The sequence below is a fragment of the Carettochelys insculpta genome, chromosome 3 (assembly GCF_033958435.1).
Source record: "Carettochelys insculpta isolate YL-2023 chromosome 3, ASM3395843v1, whole genome shotgun sequence".
In the NCBI taxonomy this organism is placed as follows: Eukaryota; Metazoa; Chordata; order Testudines; family Carettochelyidae; genus Carettochelys; species Carettochelys insculpta.
The window spans coordinates 189,926,966-189,945,923 of record NC_134139.1 but is presented as its reverse complement, the minus strand read 5'-3'; the positions used below and the strand labels follow the sequence as shown (position 1 = coordinate 189,945,923).

At 44.2% G+C, this 18,958-nt stretch overlaps 1 protein-coding gene across 3 annotated transcripts in view; it reads left to right on the top strand.

Moving 5' to 3' along the window:
* The window catches only part of LDAH (lipid droplet associated hydrolase), a 210,370-nt gene that overhangs the window by 136,378 nt on the left and 55,034 nt on the right, over window positions 1–18,958 (top strand). For all 3 annotated transcript variants that reach the window (XM_074988985.1, XM_074988984.1, XM_074988986.1), the window contains exon 5: window positions 11,543–11,783. In XM_074988985.1, coding sequence (XP_074845086.1) covers window positions 11,543–11,783 — 241 coding nt within the window. The remainder of the gene's footprint in view (window positions 1–11,542; window positions 11,784–18,958) is intronic.

The following is an 18,958-nucleotide window of genomic DNA, read 5'->3' as shown; positions in this document are numbered from 1 at the left end:
CACGGTTCTGCCCCTACACGTTAGAGGGTGTGATACCAAACCCCCATCCTTGCCATGCCCTGCATTGCTCCCTCTCAGTGTGGGCAGCGTCAGTGCCCACAGGGGTTCCCTGCTGGCTGGCAGGCTTCCCACCATGTTGTGCCTGTGCTAATCATGACAGATTTCTTACACGTTAGATATGTATGCATTTGCCACAACGCAGTGTCCTATTCGCCACATGTGGCGAGTAGCAAACATATTGAACACCAAGGCAGTAGTGCTTTCTTGTCTTGGGGCCTAATCCTTGGCCTTGCGTTACATTGGTGAATCCAACCCATAAGCAGTCTAGCACTCTGGGCCTGTCTAACACAGGCATACACAATAGCTCTCTGAGGCCCTTGTCCCCGTCCTTTGGAGGGACTTTTCCTCCACAGAGCCTTGCAGCATTACAAGACTTGCAGCACATAACAGTTGCAGTCTCACTGGTGCCTTCTGGGTTCAGACATCGAGGAGTCTCTAGATTAGTTCCAGATAAGAGTGATTGCAACCAAAACTTTATCATGTGATTGCTGTTTTGGGGTGTCTTCCCCTGAGGTATTGGGGAGAGGGTTGGAGTGTAGAATCTAGGTGAATCACTCTTCTCCTTTCCCTCCTGTCTGCTGCTACAGAACCATGATTAAAATAGTTGGGGTGGGTTAAAAGTTGGCATCATTATCTCTAATAGTACACTAAAAATGCATTCTGCTCCTGTTGTCAGCTAATTCTACTGAGCAGTGCTATCGGTGCTAATCCTGTCCATTAAGGACTAACACACTTCCCCTCCCCACCCCCGCAGCATCTTGGTACAAACTGGGAGAAGAGAAGTATTTTCCTTCAACCCCCTTTTAATCCCTTCCTCTCCCCTCCAACCCCACACCACCCACCAGAGATCTGTGTCTGGCATTGGAGGAGGTCAGCCTAGCCCCCTCATAGAAAGCAGTTGAGGTGGGCTCACTCTTCCTGATAATTTCTAAGGCCAGGTCTGCACAAATGGGTAAGATTGAATTAATTACGTAGCTGGAGTCAACATACCTTAATTTGTGCTTCCCCACAGGCTCTGCTGCAGGACATCAGTGTACATGAACACTCCCATCAATTTCCCTTACTCCTCCAAGTTCGATTTAGCGCATTCCTGCCAGACACTAAATGCAACTCCAGAAGATTGACTGTGGCAGCATCAATATTCCACTGAGAACAGACAAGCCCTAAGGTTAGAGGGATGGTCTTGGGCTTGTAGAGGGGAATGCAGGGAAGGGACTCACTGGTTTCCAGGCTGCACAGAAAACCTTAGCACATGTACACTTGTTCATCCACTTGCTGAACCTTGAAACCAAGGGAGGATCTCTCACATCTCTACACAGGGATCCATTGCCCTTGCTAAATCAAGTTAGCAAAGAATTGTAGGTTTGTTTCTTGGTTGGGGGGTGAATTGGATGGGGTCCAGAAGCATCCCTAGTCGTATGTCTGACATCTCAGAAATAGCCAAATGCCTTTACATCCAAAACTTACCTGGTAAACTGGAATTATGAACACTTTGTATGTCAGCCGCTCTTTATTCTCACCTAAAGGTGATCCACTTTTATGCTGTAGCATTGTACCTTGGCTGCATTTTTTTTGAATTAGTATATGTATGCACATTTAAAAAATACTGCCCATAATTTGTGAATACATTTTCATCTTTGTCTAAGCACTCTAATGTACAGTGCAATAGTGCTGTCCTCACACCTCTGCTCCGAAGTAGAGTTGAGGTTTGGTTGGGAAGATGGTGTTTTTTCAAAATGTGTACAGCTAATCAGATTTTGTCTGAATTCCCCAGATGCTGGGAGATGAATTCTGATTTTGAGGGTGTTTGTGTGTCTCCTGCTGGAGTTGTGTATGGGTGACTTGCTGGGCTCAGAGTCACACATGAGAGCATTTTCACATTGATTCTGACAATAGTTACCACTGAGCAAGAGGATAACTACCCCGAGAATTTCTATAACTAATTACACTGGTAGACCTTGTGATGAGTCATATTAGCAGGATTAGTCTCTGAGTTCTGAAAACTGAGTTACAGTGGCAGGCTGTATACTAAAATCGCAAGCACTGCCATCCTACAGTTAAAGGCACACAAAGAAGTTTACATTTTCTGGGAAACAAAAACTCCTTAGACCCATTAGTAGAGAATCAAGTGTATAATTTATAGTTTTAACACTTGCTTCTTTACAGAGCATTTCCAGAGAATTGCCTAGACTAGCTAGCTAAGGCTCACTTGTGAAACAATTTATGCTCTGCATGAGGTCGCTATTCATGTGCCAATAATTTTCATGGAAAATACATGCAATGTACCTCTTTCTGTCACTTTCACTAAACCATTACTCATTAACAGAGGTTATGTGCGGTACAATGACAGGTTTGGGAGGGTGAGAATAATGAAAACAAGTTGAATCCGGTACCAAGATGGAAACTGGGCTATTGATAAATGCAAAATATAGAAGAGTAAAGTTGGATGTATAAAAAACATATGTCTTCAATGGGAAATCAGTCTTGCTCTATGTAACAGCACCTACCATCAGATTATACTTGGTATCATTAGAATCTATTGAACTAACCAACCACAAGAACACATGCTAGCAGTCCTGAACAGTGCAACCCTGTTTCCCTCCAAAGTTTGGATTAATTACTCAAACATGCCTTTTCTCCTTCAGCATGTTTGCTGACTTTGTATTCTAACATTTCCACTTATTCAGGAGTGTGATCTGATGGTTACAGCAGGGGCCTAGCATCTAGCATCTTGAACAAGTTATTAATATTCCCTGTGTTTCAATTTACCCATCTGTAAAATAGGTATAATGAGTAAAGAAGTTCTGTCAGGAAGTTTCACAGATTCCAGTGCTTTCCAGGACTACTTCTGGGGCAGGACAGAAGCATTTGTCAGCACCAGGACTGCCAGAGGAGCAGCCCCCCAGGCTTCTGGGACAGTTGGTCAGCAGTCAGCCTTGGGGCTACCAGAGCATTGTTCAGCCAGCAGCCATTGGGCTGCCAGAGCATTGGTCTCCAGGCAGAAGGAACGGCACAGTTGTGTCAGCTTTCATGGGGCTGGAACCATGGTGGTTAGCCTCTGGCACAAGAGCAGCAGTCAGCCCTGTGGACATTTTACAACAGCAGCCTATGGGCAACCCCAGAAAGCATTAGCTGGACTAGCTGGAGCACCAGTGGTCAGCCCTTGCCATAAGAGCATCAATAAATCCGGAGCAGCTGCAAGTGTCCATCAACATTGTGCTTGTTCTTTCCCACAAAGTTCCAGGGTACTTTGGTTAGAAGTCAGGGACGGGGTGTGGGCTTCCATACATTTTTGTTTATTGCCCAGGACCTGTCCCTGGCCTTTACTAAAACTAACCACGACAGAATCTTATCCTTGATCATCAGCCTTCCCTGTTCCATGAGAGTATTGTCTGAGTTAATTTTTCTGTGCAGCACTTTGAGATCCTGAATTGAAAGATTCCCTATAACTGCAAAGTGCTAATATTTATATTGTGGTGTGTATATAATGCTTAGCATCCATCCTGGGGCATAGAAGGTCCACAGGAAGAAGAAATGTGTTTTTGTAAGATATTACCCCCCATACTCTTTTCATCAGCCTGAAGAACGTTGTGGCGGCTTTTCCAATGCACTTGCTGATCTTGCTATCAAGTGACAAGTTGTCCGAGATCGTCGAGCCTAGGTACACGAACTCATGGACAACTTCCAGTTCATAGTCTAACACGTTGGTAGATGGCTCGTTACCCACGTTTTGGCCCATCACCTGGGTCTTCCTTAAGCTGATTGTGAGACCAAATTCCATACATGCATCCGCAAAGTGAGTTATGAGTGACTGCAGTTCTGCTGAGTGTGAGCAGCAATAGCTGCATCGTCAGCAAAAAGGAACTCTCTTAGATGCTTCGTAAGCACCCTGGTCCTCGCTCTAAGCCTCGACAGTTTGAAGAGGTTGCTGTCCGTTCTCATGCGGAGAGAGATGCCCTCTGTAGCAGTTCCGAAGGCATATTTGAGCAAAACTGCAAAGAAGATGCCGAACAGTGTTGGAGCCAGCACACACCCGTTTCACTCCTCTGAGAACCTCAAAGGGTTCAGATGTGGATCCATCGTATACGACGGTCCCCTTCATGCTGTCATGGAAGGCCCTAATAATGCTGAGCAGATTTGGGGGACAGCTGATCTTAGCCAGAATCGCGAACAGACCTTTTCTGCTAACAATAAGCTCACTGTACACACCAAGGTGCAGGTCTACACAGCCTGTGTTTTGAGCACACTGCTGTACGGCAGTGAAACATGGACTTTGCGCTCAAAACAAGAGCAGCAGCTCAACACATTCCACGTGCGCTGCCTTAGGCACAAACTCGGTATCTCATGGCAGGACAAGGTCCCCAGTAGCGCAGTGCTTGAGAGGACAGGCACTGCCTCCATGTTCACCCTTCTCAAACAGGCGTATGCGCTGGCTGGGCCATGTCTCACACATGACAGATGGCCTAATACTGAAGGACCTCCACTTCGGTGAACTGGCGTCTGGAAAGAGTCCGAAAGGGCGACCTAAATTGCGCTACATGGACAAGTGCAAGCGTGACCTCAGCGCTTTCTATCAGCGTGAACACCTGGCATTCGCTTGCCTCAGACAGGCATACCTGGAAACAGGGAGTGAAGGAAGCTCTTGTTATGTATGAAACTACCTTGGTGAAGGAAGCAGAAGACAGGAGAGCCCTCAGGAAGATCCATGCCCGTGATACCAGAGCGACATCTGCCTACTGCTGCTCACAGTGTGGAAAGGACTGCCACTCCCGGATTGGATTGCACAGCCACAGAAGACGCAGCTCGAATCAGTCCAACTGGGGAAACCCATGATCCCTCGGGATCGAAGGATGCCTACTACTAAGATATTACCAAGCCCTTATAGTGAAATCATTTCTAAATATTTATATTTTTGTTCACAAGCTTTCTAAGCATCTTTTTTTTGTCCTATTCCTGTTGTTCCCTTTCACACAGTACTGTGGTTGTACTTATGTAATGTAAAGGTAAACGGCTAGCTAATATAATGAACAAAATACTGACTTTAAATATACAGTGCAAGGAAAACTCATTTATAGCATTAAAAATCTTTTTATATTGAGAGAAAATGACAGTATCTCAACAGCTCTTGTGTGTAGATTCCAAATGAGGTTGCAAGTGTTTAAAATATTGACTGAGAGAGAGAGCAAACTGAATTGGTGAGTCTAGAAAGTCTTGCTTTGATGAGAGAAACATAAGAAAATGTCTGTTTTGTCATGTGCTTTAACTTGGATACCTTCTCTGCACAGCTGTGTTAATAAAGTAGGGTATATTTCTGTGACTCTGGGGATTTTGCCTGCAGGTTCCTTCATGCTGAGTAAAAGAAATGTTGATTAATGTGACACTCTCAAGTCAAATGTGGACTGTAGATTACCATTAAGTACATCATTATGTTATCTTTGAAAAATGTACTAGGTTTCACCTGACAGATAATGGCTTTTCCTCTGCCAAGGCAACAGATGAATAATAAACTAATACATGGGATGAACTAAAATATATCAAAATAAGTGTTATTTTTGACAGACAAAACAGCTTTTGGTTTCCAGAGATTCTTGAAAGAGTCAGTGATCTATTAAGACTGCTTTATGAAACTTCCTTACTGTATTTCTTTCCAGTCCTGTGATTTGAAAGTATGCCTTATTTCTAGATGCTGATGGTTTTTTTGTACGTGTCGATGGTGTTTGGCTGCAGGATCTGCGTGTGAATTGTTAGTATCGTATTTGGATGCAGTTTTACTGAAGGTGGGTCACTGTAAGTGATCTGTTGGAAAATGGAATGGATTGCTTCCTGTTTCTGCTGGCTGATTTGATCTCTAAAGCTAATTGTAAACTGTGAGTTACATACCTGGTATGGAATCTGATTCCTACATTCTTAGGGTTAACGGCGATTATATTAACTATTTGTACACCTCAGATAATTTAAGTGAGGTTCTTCAGCAACAGTCAAACAAGCTTCAAAATATTTCTCCCTTCCCAGTGAAAGTGAACTGTCACCACCATTGATTGTGTCACTAACGCAGAGTGAGCCAGCAAGTCATTTCCAAGCCAGTTCCAGTTTTTGACAAGATGAGAATTGCTGTTTTGAAACTGCAGCATCTCTGTGAAATTATATACAGAGGTAACTTCTCCATTTACAGCCAAGATAAAAAACTAATGAAACCTGAAGGGCTTAAAACGGCATTCACCCACTCTGACAAGTCAAGTATCAGAGGGGTAGCCAGGTTAGTCTGTGTTTTCAAAACCAACAAGAAGTCCTGTGGCACCTTACAGACTAACAGGTATTTTGGAGTATAAGCTTTCATGGGTAAAGACCCACTTCATCAGATGCATCTGACAAAGCGGGTCTTCACCCACAAAAGCTTATGCTCCAAAATATCTGTTAGTCTGTAAGGTGCCACAGGACTTCTTGTTTTTTCTGGCAAGTCAGGTTTCTTCTTTAAAAAAAGGTGTCACCATCCTTTTTATCACTTCGGTATCTGTACATGTGCTCTCAAATTCTAATCCCTGCCTTCCCTTCCATAGACAGAGAAAGAGGGAGAGAGAGAGAGATAATGCATTGTTAGCAAGTAGTACAGTAAACACAATGTACAAAGAGTCCTGGAGCCTGTTCCCAGCTCTTCAACTTTATTTGCTGAGTAACTGTGGGCACCTGATTACCTAGGTGACTGAAACAGCAACGAAGGGTCCTGTGGCACCTTACAGACTAACAGAAAAGTTTTGAGCATGAGCTTTCGTGAGCACAGACTCACTTCATCAGATGCATCTGATGCATCTGTCTGCATCTGTGCATCAGTCCGCATCTGATGAAGTGAGTCTGTGCTCACGAAAGCTCATTCTCAAAACTTTTCTGTTAGTCTGTAGGGTGCCACAGGACCCTTCGTTGCTGTTACAGATCCAGACTAACACGGCTACCCCTCCGATAGGTGACCGAAGTTCCCACCTAAATAAGTGGCCTGATTTCAGATGACCTGAGCATCTCTTGTTCCCATTGGCTCCATAAGAGATGTGGGAAATATGGACCTTTGAAGAGCAAGTCACTTGTTTTGGTGCCTAAAAGTTAAGAGGCATTCAAGTTTTAAAAAACTGGTCTTAACCTGTCAGTACTGCACCTTAACCATCAGGAAAAACAAAAATAAACCAAACTCAGCTGGCAGTTAATGAATGTTCTGAATATGGTCTGAGTGCCTCTCAAGAGATACAGTAAACCCTCGAGTTACATGGAAGTTGTGTTCTGCAACCCCCACATAACTCAAATTTTCGTGCTAGTCGGTCGGGAGATGGGAACCAGGAAGCAGCCTGGTTCCCGGCTCACCTGGGCTTACAGGAGCCGGGAAACTGACCAGCCCACCAGGAGCCAGCAGCCTGATTCTGGTCTCCCTGCTGCTTGCAGAACACAGGAAACTGACCAGCCATATGCCGGTCACTTTTCCAGGTTCTGCAAGCAGTGGGGAGACAGGAACCAAGCGGCAGCCTAATTCCCAGCTCCGTTCTGCTTGCGGGACCTGGGAAACTGACCAGCTTATGGCTTGCCAGTTTCCCAGTTTCTGCCAGCAAAGGGCAGCCAGGAACCAGGCTGCCACTTAGTTCCCAGCTCCCTGCAACTTGGGGGACCCAGGAAACTGACTAGGCATGAACTGGTCAGTTTTGTGTGTCCCACAAGCAGTGGGGAGCTGGGAACCAGGAAGCAGCCTGGCTCCCGGCTCCTCTCCCCTTGCAGAAATGGGAAACTGCCGCTTAGTTTCCAGCTCCCCTCCTCTTGCGAGACCTGGGAAATTGTACAGCCCACTAGGGCTGACTTCCCCCGCCACTGGGAGAAGGCAGGGAGAAGGGGCTCTTAGGCTGCAGGCCAACAGATGCAGAGCATCTTCAAATTGTGCTTAACTTGCCTTAAAGCAGGTTGCGCACAACTTGAAGCCACATATTTTGAGGGTTTACTGTAGTAAAGAGTATTACTGAGAGTTTCCTCTTCTGATCTACAAGAAGTCCCGTGGCACCTTACAGACTCACAGATATTTTGGAGCATAAGCTTTCATGGGCAAAGACCCACTTCATCAGATGCATGAGTGGGGGGATGGTTTCAGAGGGGTATTTAAAGAGTACCCCTTGAAGCCACCCCCCCACTCATGCATCTGGTGAAGCGAGTCTTTGCCCACAAAAGCTTATGCTCCAAAATATCTGTTAGTCTGTAAGGTGCCACAGGACTTCTTGTTGTTCTCGAAGATACAGACTGACATGGGGACCTCTCTGATACTCTTCTGATCTATTCGCCATACCGCTAGAAACTGTAGAAACATCAGTAAAGTAAGCCCTTGTTTGTGCCCTTGCACTACCCTGCTAGCGTGACTATGCTTGTCAACCTCAAGCAAGGGTATGGTTGACCTTGTCTAGTTTACCTGGCAGTAAAACTAGAGTGCTTTGTTTTCACTGTGTTTATTATCTTACGATAGCTAGTGCATGTTAATTACCCCAAGATAAAACACGCTGTCTTTGATAGTGAAGACAAGCCTAGAGTTTGTTTCTCTCTCTAGACCAAAAAATTTTAGATAAAATTCTGTCAATATGAAAATTCCATGAAATGTTTTGATTAGATGAAATGAGGTTTTGAATCAGCTGTACTTATTTTTATAGAAATTGGCATCATTCCTGGTAATTTTTGAAGCTGTTTGCACTTTACCATCTCCCAAGCAGATTGTGCTGTTTGCACTTTACCCTCTCCTGGAAAGTCAAGCTATAGGAAAGCATGTTCTGTTTATACATAGTTTACAAGCAGGATCAGTTTTAATTGCTTAGGTCAGGAACCAAATGCTGAGAAACCTGTGTGATATGAAAAAGAGATTTACTGTTCTGTGCCCTGAGGGTTCACTCTTGCTCTTAAATAGCTAGTTTCCTTATAATCTGTTTATAAAATCTATTGACGATGTGTCTGAGCTACATGTGTCATCTCTACTGCTAAAACAGTGGATCCTCATAGGATCTTTCAGCTGAGGACCATAAAGCAGTTGTATTTTATTATCACAACACTCCAGTGAGAGTTTAATGACCTTTTTACATTACGGCAAACAAAGGAAGGAAGGATTAAGTGACTTGACCAAAGTGTTTCAGAGCTACTGGCAGTCTAGAATAGAAAAGAAGATAGGAGTCCTGAAAGCTTGTCCCTGCTTTAACCACTAGACTTATTGCCTATTTATGCAATAATATTTTCTGTGTGTCTTGGCTGGTTTGGTACCATGAGAAATCTATGTCCAAAAGTGTGAAGAATGATTTCCGTACACAAATAAGCCTGTATGCTTTAGTTAATACCGTTAATAATGGCACTTAGCACTAATATATTGTCAAACTGTCTGATTGAGATATATTGAACCTGACATCAACCATGGATGTTGCTGGACCAGAGAGCCCTGACAGCTGGGAGTGGGTGCTGGCCAGGAGACTGGTGGCTGGAGAGCCAACAGCTGGGAACCCTGCCAGGGGCTGGTGGCAGGGGGCCAGCAGCCAGGAGCCACAGGAGCAGAGCTAAGTAGCTGGATTCGGCAACCAGGAGCAAGTGTCCACGAGAGGAGCCCGGGGTGGGGCCTGGCAGCCAGAGCACTGACCTCTCCTGGTCCAGCAATCTCCCTGGTTCAGTATTGGTCAGGTCCTGAGACTGATGGACCAGTGAAGTCCGAGCTGTATTGAAAATCTGGCTCTGCATGTTTTAGCTATTTTAGTAACATCTTTGATTCTTGTATGTGGAGTCTACTTGTGTAAATGCAGCATTCTGTATCTAGTGTGAGATGTGTTCTTGACACTTCAAATATTAGTAAAATATCTTAAGTGTTGTAAATGTTAGATACAGGTTGAACCTCTGTAGTCCATCACCCTTGGGACCTGACCAGTGCCAAATCATGGGAGGTCAATATTGTCTAGCAGCATTAGCAACACTTCTGTTGCTTACTGGGCTCTTAGAAGACATTTGGGGTAAATTACAGCTAAAGAACAGCACAGAACACTGAGAGTCTGGACTGGTGGCTGTAAATAAATTTTATGGGACAATGGGAAACTTGGCCAAACCCAGCATAACTGGTCATCCAGCGAACTAAAATCATGCCGATTTATGGATGTTGCTGGATGAGAGAGTTGCAGATTACAGAGGTTCAACTTGTATTTGCATTCCTGTTAGTCGCAGTATGTTCCCATGCAAAACAAAAATAAATGTGTATTCCAGTGCAGATTCTGCATGGAACAGAAGCAATATATTGCTCCTAAGAGTACTTGAACCAACATGCTAAGACAATTTAAAGCATAGTTTATGGTTTTGTCTGTTTTAGCATCATGGTATCTGAAAAGACATTAAAATTGAATGGTGTCTTCCAACAAATCTAGGAGGCAGAGTTTAAAATCCAGGCTCTCAATGTTACCAGAGGGCTAATGATCAATTGATGAGTGGTTGAGAAATATATATTTTTTGAAGCTCTGTTTGTATTGTGTGCAGAACACACACAAAAAGAAAAAGAAAAGTGCCCTTAAATCCCTCACAGATCCACCTTTTAAACGTGATACAACACAGCGTTTTTGGGGTTTTTTTTAATGCATTATCAGTCACAGCAGCTTACTGGAAAGAAGAGGACTTGCCTACTTTCTAGGTTTTTCCTTCTCCTGCCCCTAAGTGTTTGCAATTTCTCTCGAAACGGATAATCCTGGATGTATAAATTATTGTGATACTATTCATGTGTGGCTGGGAACATGGGTCAGATCTGCTTTAGATCACAAGAGTTTGAGTTCAGCACCTAGCTGCAATATCACAAAACTACCACATACTTTAGTGCAGGTTGCATTCCTGTACTCCAGCTGTTGGTTGTCTTTAATAAAAAGAGGCCCAGGATTCCTTTTCACTCAGTGTGTGTGTGTGTGTGTGTGTGTGTATATATATATATATATAGATATATGGAGTTATAGCCCCATTTTACTATGGTTTGATCAGCTTTTCTGTACAGTTGCACTAGCCACTGAAACGACGATGATTTTAAAAAATCAATTTTCTCCTGTAGCAAACAATTAATCAAATAACAATCATTGGGCTATAAAACCTGCACAGATCCAAAGAATTTACTTTGCCCGTGTACTGCCCTCTTGTGGTATCACCATCATCTCTGTGTAACAATTAACCATAGCATTAGGCACTTCTAAACTGTACTTCGAGCCCAATCTTGCCATGTGCTGAGCACCTCCAACTCCCACTATTATCGGTGGGAGTTGTGGCCACTCAGCATCACGCAGAAACAGTTGCTTCCTCCAGAAGTCTGTGGTGTTTCATGTGGCACATGAATATCTGACAATTAATAGTGCCGCTGACAAATGTCACTTCAAAAGGAGCCTTGTTTTTAAGGGAAAAAAAACCCAAAACTCTGCCAGAATTTGATGCAGCACCAGAGGCCTTTCCTGACAGTCTCCTTTTCATGGTTGTGCAGATTCTCCGCTCCGTGCTGCTATTTCCAACAATAGAACGCATGGCCCAGTCCCCACAAGGCAAGCTTCTGACCCCTGTGCTGTGCAAGCTTCGGTACATGCTGTACATGCCTGTCTACCTGCTGTCATTTCTCCCGGAAAGAGTCAAAACTTCCATGGTGCGGTTTGTGCTGCGAGGACTGAAAGGTCCCGATGAAGCGTCAATCGTTACCTCTCTCGGTCTCTTCAGTGTGGATTGTGTGGGTAAGCAGATTATTTTTTTTTAACTTGCTATTCTACTGCTTCAACAAACGGGTGACTAGCGTACTGTACAGGGCATGAGTCTTTAAAAATTAACAATGTTAAAACAGGAATAAATCTCTGAACAGACTTTTAAAGAGGCAGGATTCGTCTGCTCCCTTAAGTTCTTTTCTAAAGTTAAGAATTCTGGACAGGATATAGGGAAATTAGAACCTGGTCCTAAAATATTGCTCTGAATAGATCCATGCAATGATCCACAATATTTGGAGTTTTAATGACCTTATCAGAGCCTGGGAGTGAATTAAGTTGGTTGTATGTCTTGAAAAACTCCTTTCTTAAAGGGAGGCTATTAGGTTAAAATTATATTTTCCCAAAAATATATTTAAAAAGAAAATTTTTACCTGTATTATTATTAAAAATGCATTTTAAAGTCTAATTTACTTTACATCTTTTGTAGCTTTGTTTCCTTTTTTCACTTCATGCCATTTGGACAATGAAAATGAAAATTAGGCATTTGGCACTGATTTTTGTTTATACAGTAACCTCGCAGTATAACAGACTAATGGGGGGAAGGGGTGTCCATTAAAACCAAAAGTCCGTTATATCGGAGGGCTCACTCCGAGGGTTTACTCCCCCGGCTCCCAGCTGCCCACGCTCTGCCCTGACTGAGGCAGCTTCTTAGTCTCCAAGCTGCCTATGCTCAGGGCAGAGTGCAGCAGCTCCTCTGGCTCTGAGTCAGCACAGTTGCTGTTTCCCTCCCCACCCCCCCACTCCACAACTTGGATCACTGCCACGGATCCCAGCCGTGGGGTGGTAGGGAAAACAGGGTGGTGGCTGTCGTGGGGGGTGGGGGGGCCGGACACAGGTGGCATCTCTGGTGAGTTGCCATTTACAGTACTGCACAGTGTTGTACTCTGGTTTCTTTGTGCATAAGGCTAGTGGACATCCATTATTACTGATGTCCCGTAAAATGGGGTCTTCTATAGTGAGGGTTTGCTGTAGTCATTTTCCCCCTTATGGCTGAAATAAAGGTTACAAAATGCTTCTCATGATGTTGCTAAGTACAGAAAAGGAATTCCTGATGGCATTTACATACGTGAGTAACTTTGTACCTGTGATGAATTTCACTGGTGCTTTACACTTTTTGATTATGTTATAGGAATCTTTTAGAGGATGATATAGGTATCATTGAGGAAGATTTTGGTATTGGGCATATTTACAGAATCAACGACAAACAAAAAATCAAGACTGTGGCATTCGGCACATTGGACGGTTCCACTAGGAAAGGCAGACCCCGCCGGGAATGGGTAGATGATATAGTAGATTGGTGTGGAACTAACCTACAGAAACTGAGCCACTCTGCGCTGGACAGGGAAAGATGGAAGGAAATAGTGAGGGAGGCATCAGACACCAACGGGCGCTGAGCCCACGGTTTTTGATGATGATGATGAATCTTTTAGAGACATTCTGCTCTGACACCTAGATTTTTTACTGTGTCCTTCCTTCTAAGAGATTGCTTAGACCCCAAAGCAGTAAACAGCTGTGTTGGGATTCTTCTTCCTTCAGTGCAGTTCTGTGCAGGTGGAAGAGTCTGAACTATATCCTCATTTGTAGGACCTAGCCTTTAGATTGTAAAGTGTCTGTAGAGGGAATGTCTTTATTGTCTGTGCTGGACAATGCCAAATGCATTGTTCTCAACAATAAATTGTAATATATAATCCGTAGTCAGCAGTTAAGTAAATCAAGTTAAACGGGAGTAGGAGAACTTGGAACCTCACAGAATTAGGCTCAAAGCTACTAAATGTTATGTTCTAGGTAAGGCGCATGTCATTTGTTATAGGTGTCATTATCAACTTAGTCAGTAAATATACAGGCACAGTATGTTTTTTGTGTTCCTTCCCTCAGTAACCCAATCATGACAAGAACTCAGTTCCAGGGTACAAATATCTCCTTGTTACTCTAGTTGACATTGGGCTCTAGTTGCTTTAATTTATCTAGCATCTTTCCACACAAAGAGACCATGCAGACATAAGCAGCCGAGGATGTCTAACACTTAAGACACAAACATCAGTTGATGTAAAATTGGTGTGACTCCATTCACTTTATTGATTTTAATAGGGTGACCATATTTTCCTCTGTGAAGCATGGGACACCTGGTAAAATTGGCAGTAAGTCAGTTCAATGACAATCCATTAGAAGTATGCAGTACAAACATTCCGTATAACGTTGACTGAGCCCCCATTTAAACGATACACTGCATTATTATAACAAAAATCGGTAAAAATTAAAAATATCTACCTACACTTAAGTGGTTATTGCTCTGTAGATGTGACCTCATCTTGCTGTCTCCAGAGTGTGGGCTGGTAGTGTGAGTGCTGGGAGTGAGAGAGAGGTGCAGGAACCAGAGCAGGGGGCTGGGGGAGTGTGGGGGAGGCTGAGGTATGTGAATGAGCTGCTGCAGATCAGGGCTGGGTATGTGTGCAGGAGGGCAAGAGTCAGGGATAGGGGGCAGGAGTCTGAACAGGAGGCTGGGAGCAGGTGGGAGGCCTGGCGCTGGGTTCTGGAACAATGTAAACCATTTGATATTTTTTCTGCAGTATAAAAAAAGAATGAAACCTACTAGGCCAATTTAAAACACACCCCATTTTAATTTCACTGGAGTCAGTGGGTTTACAACAGATAGTTATAGTGCCTGTTTGTTTCCTAGTATTGCCTTTGGGCCTCCCTTTTCTCCCCTGCTCTGCAGTCCTGGCCTAACTTGCTCCCCCATTCCCCAGGACAGGACCAGATTCAGATAAGGGCTGCAGCCCGATGGTTCAAATACCCCTTCCGAAGCAAATGCTAAAACTTGATGGAAATCACTTAATTTGGAAATCCAACTCTAATTGAAAAGTCAAAAAAATAAACAGGATCTATGGTAAAGTTCTTCCAGTTTTTAATTTACTATATATCAATCAGTAAAATAATACAGGATAGTTAAAAAAAATTGATCACTTTTCTGATCATTACAAAACTCCAAAAGAATTATGTTGCAAAGAGAATTATTTCCTTTCTACACCATTAACTCCTATGCAAAGTGGGGCAGCCACATTCCCTGCCTCCACCCTATTTCTCCCAGCACCTCACCTTTTCCCATCTTCTCTTGAATGGTGGAGAGGGGTGTGGCTCTGACCTTTGAGGAAAGGCACAGACAAAAAGAATGGAGCAGTGTGTTAGCCTCCCCAAAGGGGGCGTTCCACCTGCCGTACCTGCCTGAGCATTTTAAAAGGATCTAGGACTCCCAGGCCATTTTAAATTGCCTGGGGTTCTGGGCACTTTTCCTCTTTGCCCCACATCCATCAGTGGGCCAGGCTGAGCCCCTTTCCACACTCCAAACCGCTGGGCCCCAGCTTGGAGCCCCTCCTGCTGCTCTCCAAACCCTTCATCCCAGGCTCTATCTCAGATCATGCACTCCTAGCTGCAGCACCCTCATCCCATCTCAAACCTCAGCCTTCTGACCCAGCCTAGAGCCCTCTCCCCACATATTCTGAACCCATTATTTTTGTGCTCACCCCAGAGCCTAGGGGCCCCCACAAATTGAATAGCCCTAGCCTCCGGAAGAGTTAACCCAGTCCTACCAGCCCTTCTCCATGATTCGCCTTCCTTGTCCCCTTCATCCTGTCTCTATCCCCTTCTTAGTCCAGTCCCTGCACCCTTCATGGGACTCCTCCAAGCCCATGATCCCCCATCTAATTCCAGGCCTGTGTCAAGCTGCCCTTTATTCCAGAGACTTGACTGTTTGCTGCTGCCTGTGGGCTACCAAGCTAAGTGTAATCCCCCAACAGCTGCCCTCCTTTTTCCCAAGAGGCTGCCCCGTTCCCCACCATAGGGCCCTGTCTCCCTACCCCAATCCTGTTACCTGCCACCAGTGTTGTGGGGGGGGGATATCTGAGGCACAGCCTACTCTGTCCTTCTCAGGTAGTGTGAGCAAAGAGTGCACAACAGCTATGAAGCCCAAGCCCTTTGCCCCTCCTCTCTGTGGGCTGCTGGCAACAGCATATTTAAATGATCTATTTAAAGAGCCTGCCCACCGTCTCCCGCCTCTCCAGCTAGCTCTTTAAAAAGACAGCCTCTGCTGCTTAAGGTGCTGTCTCTTTAAAATTCAGGCCCCTGCTTTGCAACATATGGGACAATTATCCTGTTTTAAAGAAAAAAATGTCCTGGGAGCTAAAGAAAGGGACAGTCTTGGCTAAAATGAGACAGATGGTCATCCTAGATTTGAACCAGCTGAAGATCTGGCCTTCTGAAGCTAGAGAAGCCTTGAAAGTCTTGAAGACCCTTGCGTAAGTGAGTTTTACTCATGTGACCCATTACTATTAAGCAGAATTCCCTATTGACTTCAGCAAAGAGTACTGTTTGGAAACCAATGGCACTTTGTGGTCTGTTCACTTCAAGGGAACTACATGCATTACCATTAGCCAAGCAAGTAAGGTTTTACAACAGGGTCAAACCCAAAAGACTGTTTTTTGTTTTTGGTTTTGGGTTATTTTTGGTAGGTTCATAAACAGGAAGGAGAGAAGGATCATAGCATGGCCATCGGTTCAGCAAAAATATGCTTAGCTGAGCAATCTGGGTTCTTTAAATCCTGTTGTACATAACTACTCATTTGTAAACTAGTATAGTGTATGAAATTGTTATGAACATTGTTCTGATTGACACACCTGTCCTTTTACTAAGCTACTAAATATGATTCAAAATGTTCTGCGATTGAATTTTTTTCTCCTCTACAGGAAGTTTGTGTTAACTCATTAAAAATACATATATTACCTTTGGCACATGCACATGTTGAATTACTGCAGTTGCAGTAAAAGCTATGATTAAGGGCAAAAAAAAAAATGGTAAAAGTTTCCTTATAAGAAATGTGTCCATTAAAACAAATTAACCTGCCAGGGATTCCTTACCACATCCAAAGCTTAGTCACAACAATGTGTTTTCTCTCCGCTGAAAGGAAATGATATTTATAAAACTTAATTATAACAAGACTTTGGGTTCCGATCCCATTTTCACTGGGAAGTCAAGAATAAGTCTCCTCCCAGAGGGAGCAGAAAGAGGCCCTCAATGATAATAGTCACCCAAAGCGATGAGCTTGTGGAGATAAGAAGGTTGCATTCCTTTTTGCACACCGCACTACTGATTGAACATACACACTCGTCTCTCATTAAATGAGTACTTTATTTACGAGTACTCGCTTAAATGAGGGACACATATGCCTCCCTTAGTTCACTTGCTGAGTGAACTCCCCCCACTAATATGAGCATAACCCCTCCCCACAGCTCAATCCCCCCCGTAGTCTGACACCCCCACTGCTGGCCCCGCAGCCCCAACCTGCTGCACCTAGACCCCCGCCAACCCTGCAGCCTGACCCCCCCACTGGCCCTGTGGCCGCATACCATGGCAGCCTGACCAGCCCCGTAGCCAGATCCCACTGACAGCCCCATGGCCCCATATCACGGGAGCCTGAATGCCCTGCAGCCCCGCAGCCTGATTCCGACCCCCGGCCCCAAACTGCAGCAGCCAGACCCCCTGCCGCCAGTACCCCCAGCAGCTCTGCAGCCTAACCCCCTCCCCGCCAGACCCGTGGCCCCAAACCGCAGCAGCCTGAACACCCCCACCCATTCCCTTCCTCCCACGGACCCAACCCACCACCAGATTTAACCCTTCCTCCCTCTCACGGCCCCAAACTGTCCCCATACTTTAACCATTCCCAACCCAAGGGTCTCTTCCTTTCAAAAGCAGCACCACCTGCTGCTACTCCTTCCCCAAATTAAGAGCACTAGGAAGCAATCAGAGACTTTTACATGTATTTAATGGGAATTTAGTATCCCTCTTATGAGTTTTTGCTGATGAGCAGAAAGTTGGGAACCAACTGCGCTCGTATAGTGAAGGATGAGTGTATTTGCTTCTGTGTAATCTAAAATAAACTGTTATTGGGGTTGTTTTTACGTATTATTTATTTAGAAACCCCAGTCAAAGATTAGGTATTGAGCACTGTACAGACATTTAGGGACAACAGAAGAATAATCCCTGCCAATGTTCCCTCTAAGTTTTCCATCTATGTGTGGATTTTTCCATGCATGCGGAATAATTTTATATGCACAAGGCATGTGTGAATGTGCACCACCAGCAGAAACAAAACACCCAGTTGTGGGTGCTCTGCTAATCTGAATCTCTGCTGCATTTGAATCTCTGCTGAGCGGCCCCACAAGTGCACAAACAACTTATAGGGAACACTGGTCCCTGGCCAGGGACCTTGCACTGCACTGCTAGATAGGAGGCAGCAAGGGGACAGATAAAGGGGCAGGGGAAGGGTGTGAGAACAAGATAAAATAATGTACCTATCAAGGTACAAGCCCACAGTCCAGAAAGCAGTTTGCTAAAGGCGGGCTCCAAGTAATCAAAAAATTACAGTGAATTATTTTTAAGGAAAGGCATTTGAAGCAACAGTCTTATAAACTGCAAACTCATTTGGAACCAAGTGGTTCAAACTCGCACTAATGCAGAGACAGAAAAAATGTTACTGTACTATGTGATTTTATTGCCCATGCCATTATCTGAAACATAGGCAATCGTTAGATTAGCAAATAAAAATTAATTGTAGCTAATTATACATAATGAAACTGGTTTTGTCCTTCAATTTTGGAATATTTATGTCACTTTAATGTTTTGAAATCTGAAAACATTTCTGCTGTGACATGGAAGCCTGGGGCTTCTGGTGACAGTAAACCACTCTATCTACATAGAACAGGATTTATTGTGCACTAGTTTGACTGGCAAACTTCCTCCATTTGTTTCTGTAAAATTTCCACAAAAGCACAGACATTACATAATGGGTAAACACTGTGAGGCTTTTTAGAGAGGCCGGCTTGTAGGTCGGGGGTTAACGTCTGGATGACAGTGAAGATACAGATAAGCACAATAGAACGAAAAACCTCCAAACGGCCTGTATGCTCCGTCATCCTTTGTGATCCTGAACCTGTGACTTCTCTTGAGGAACCTCCCTGTTTGTTTAACCTGTTTGCAGGCCCGGGCAGTTGCTGAAATCTGCGGAGGGGCTAGCTTACTTTATGGGGCCTGGAAAGGATAGGGAGGAATGAGAAAATGACAACTTGGAAAACAGAGTTTGAAATTGTTTTAAAACA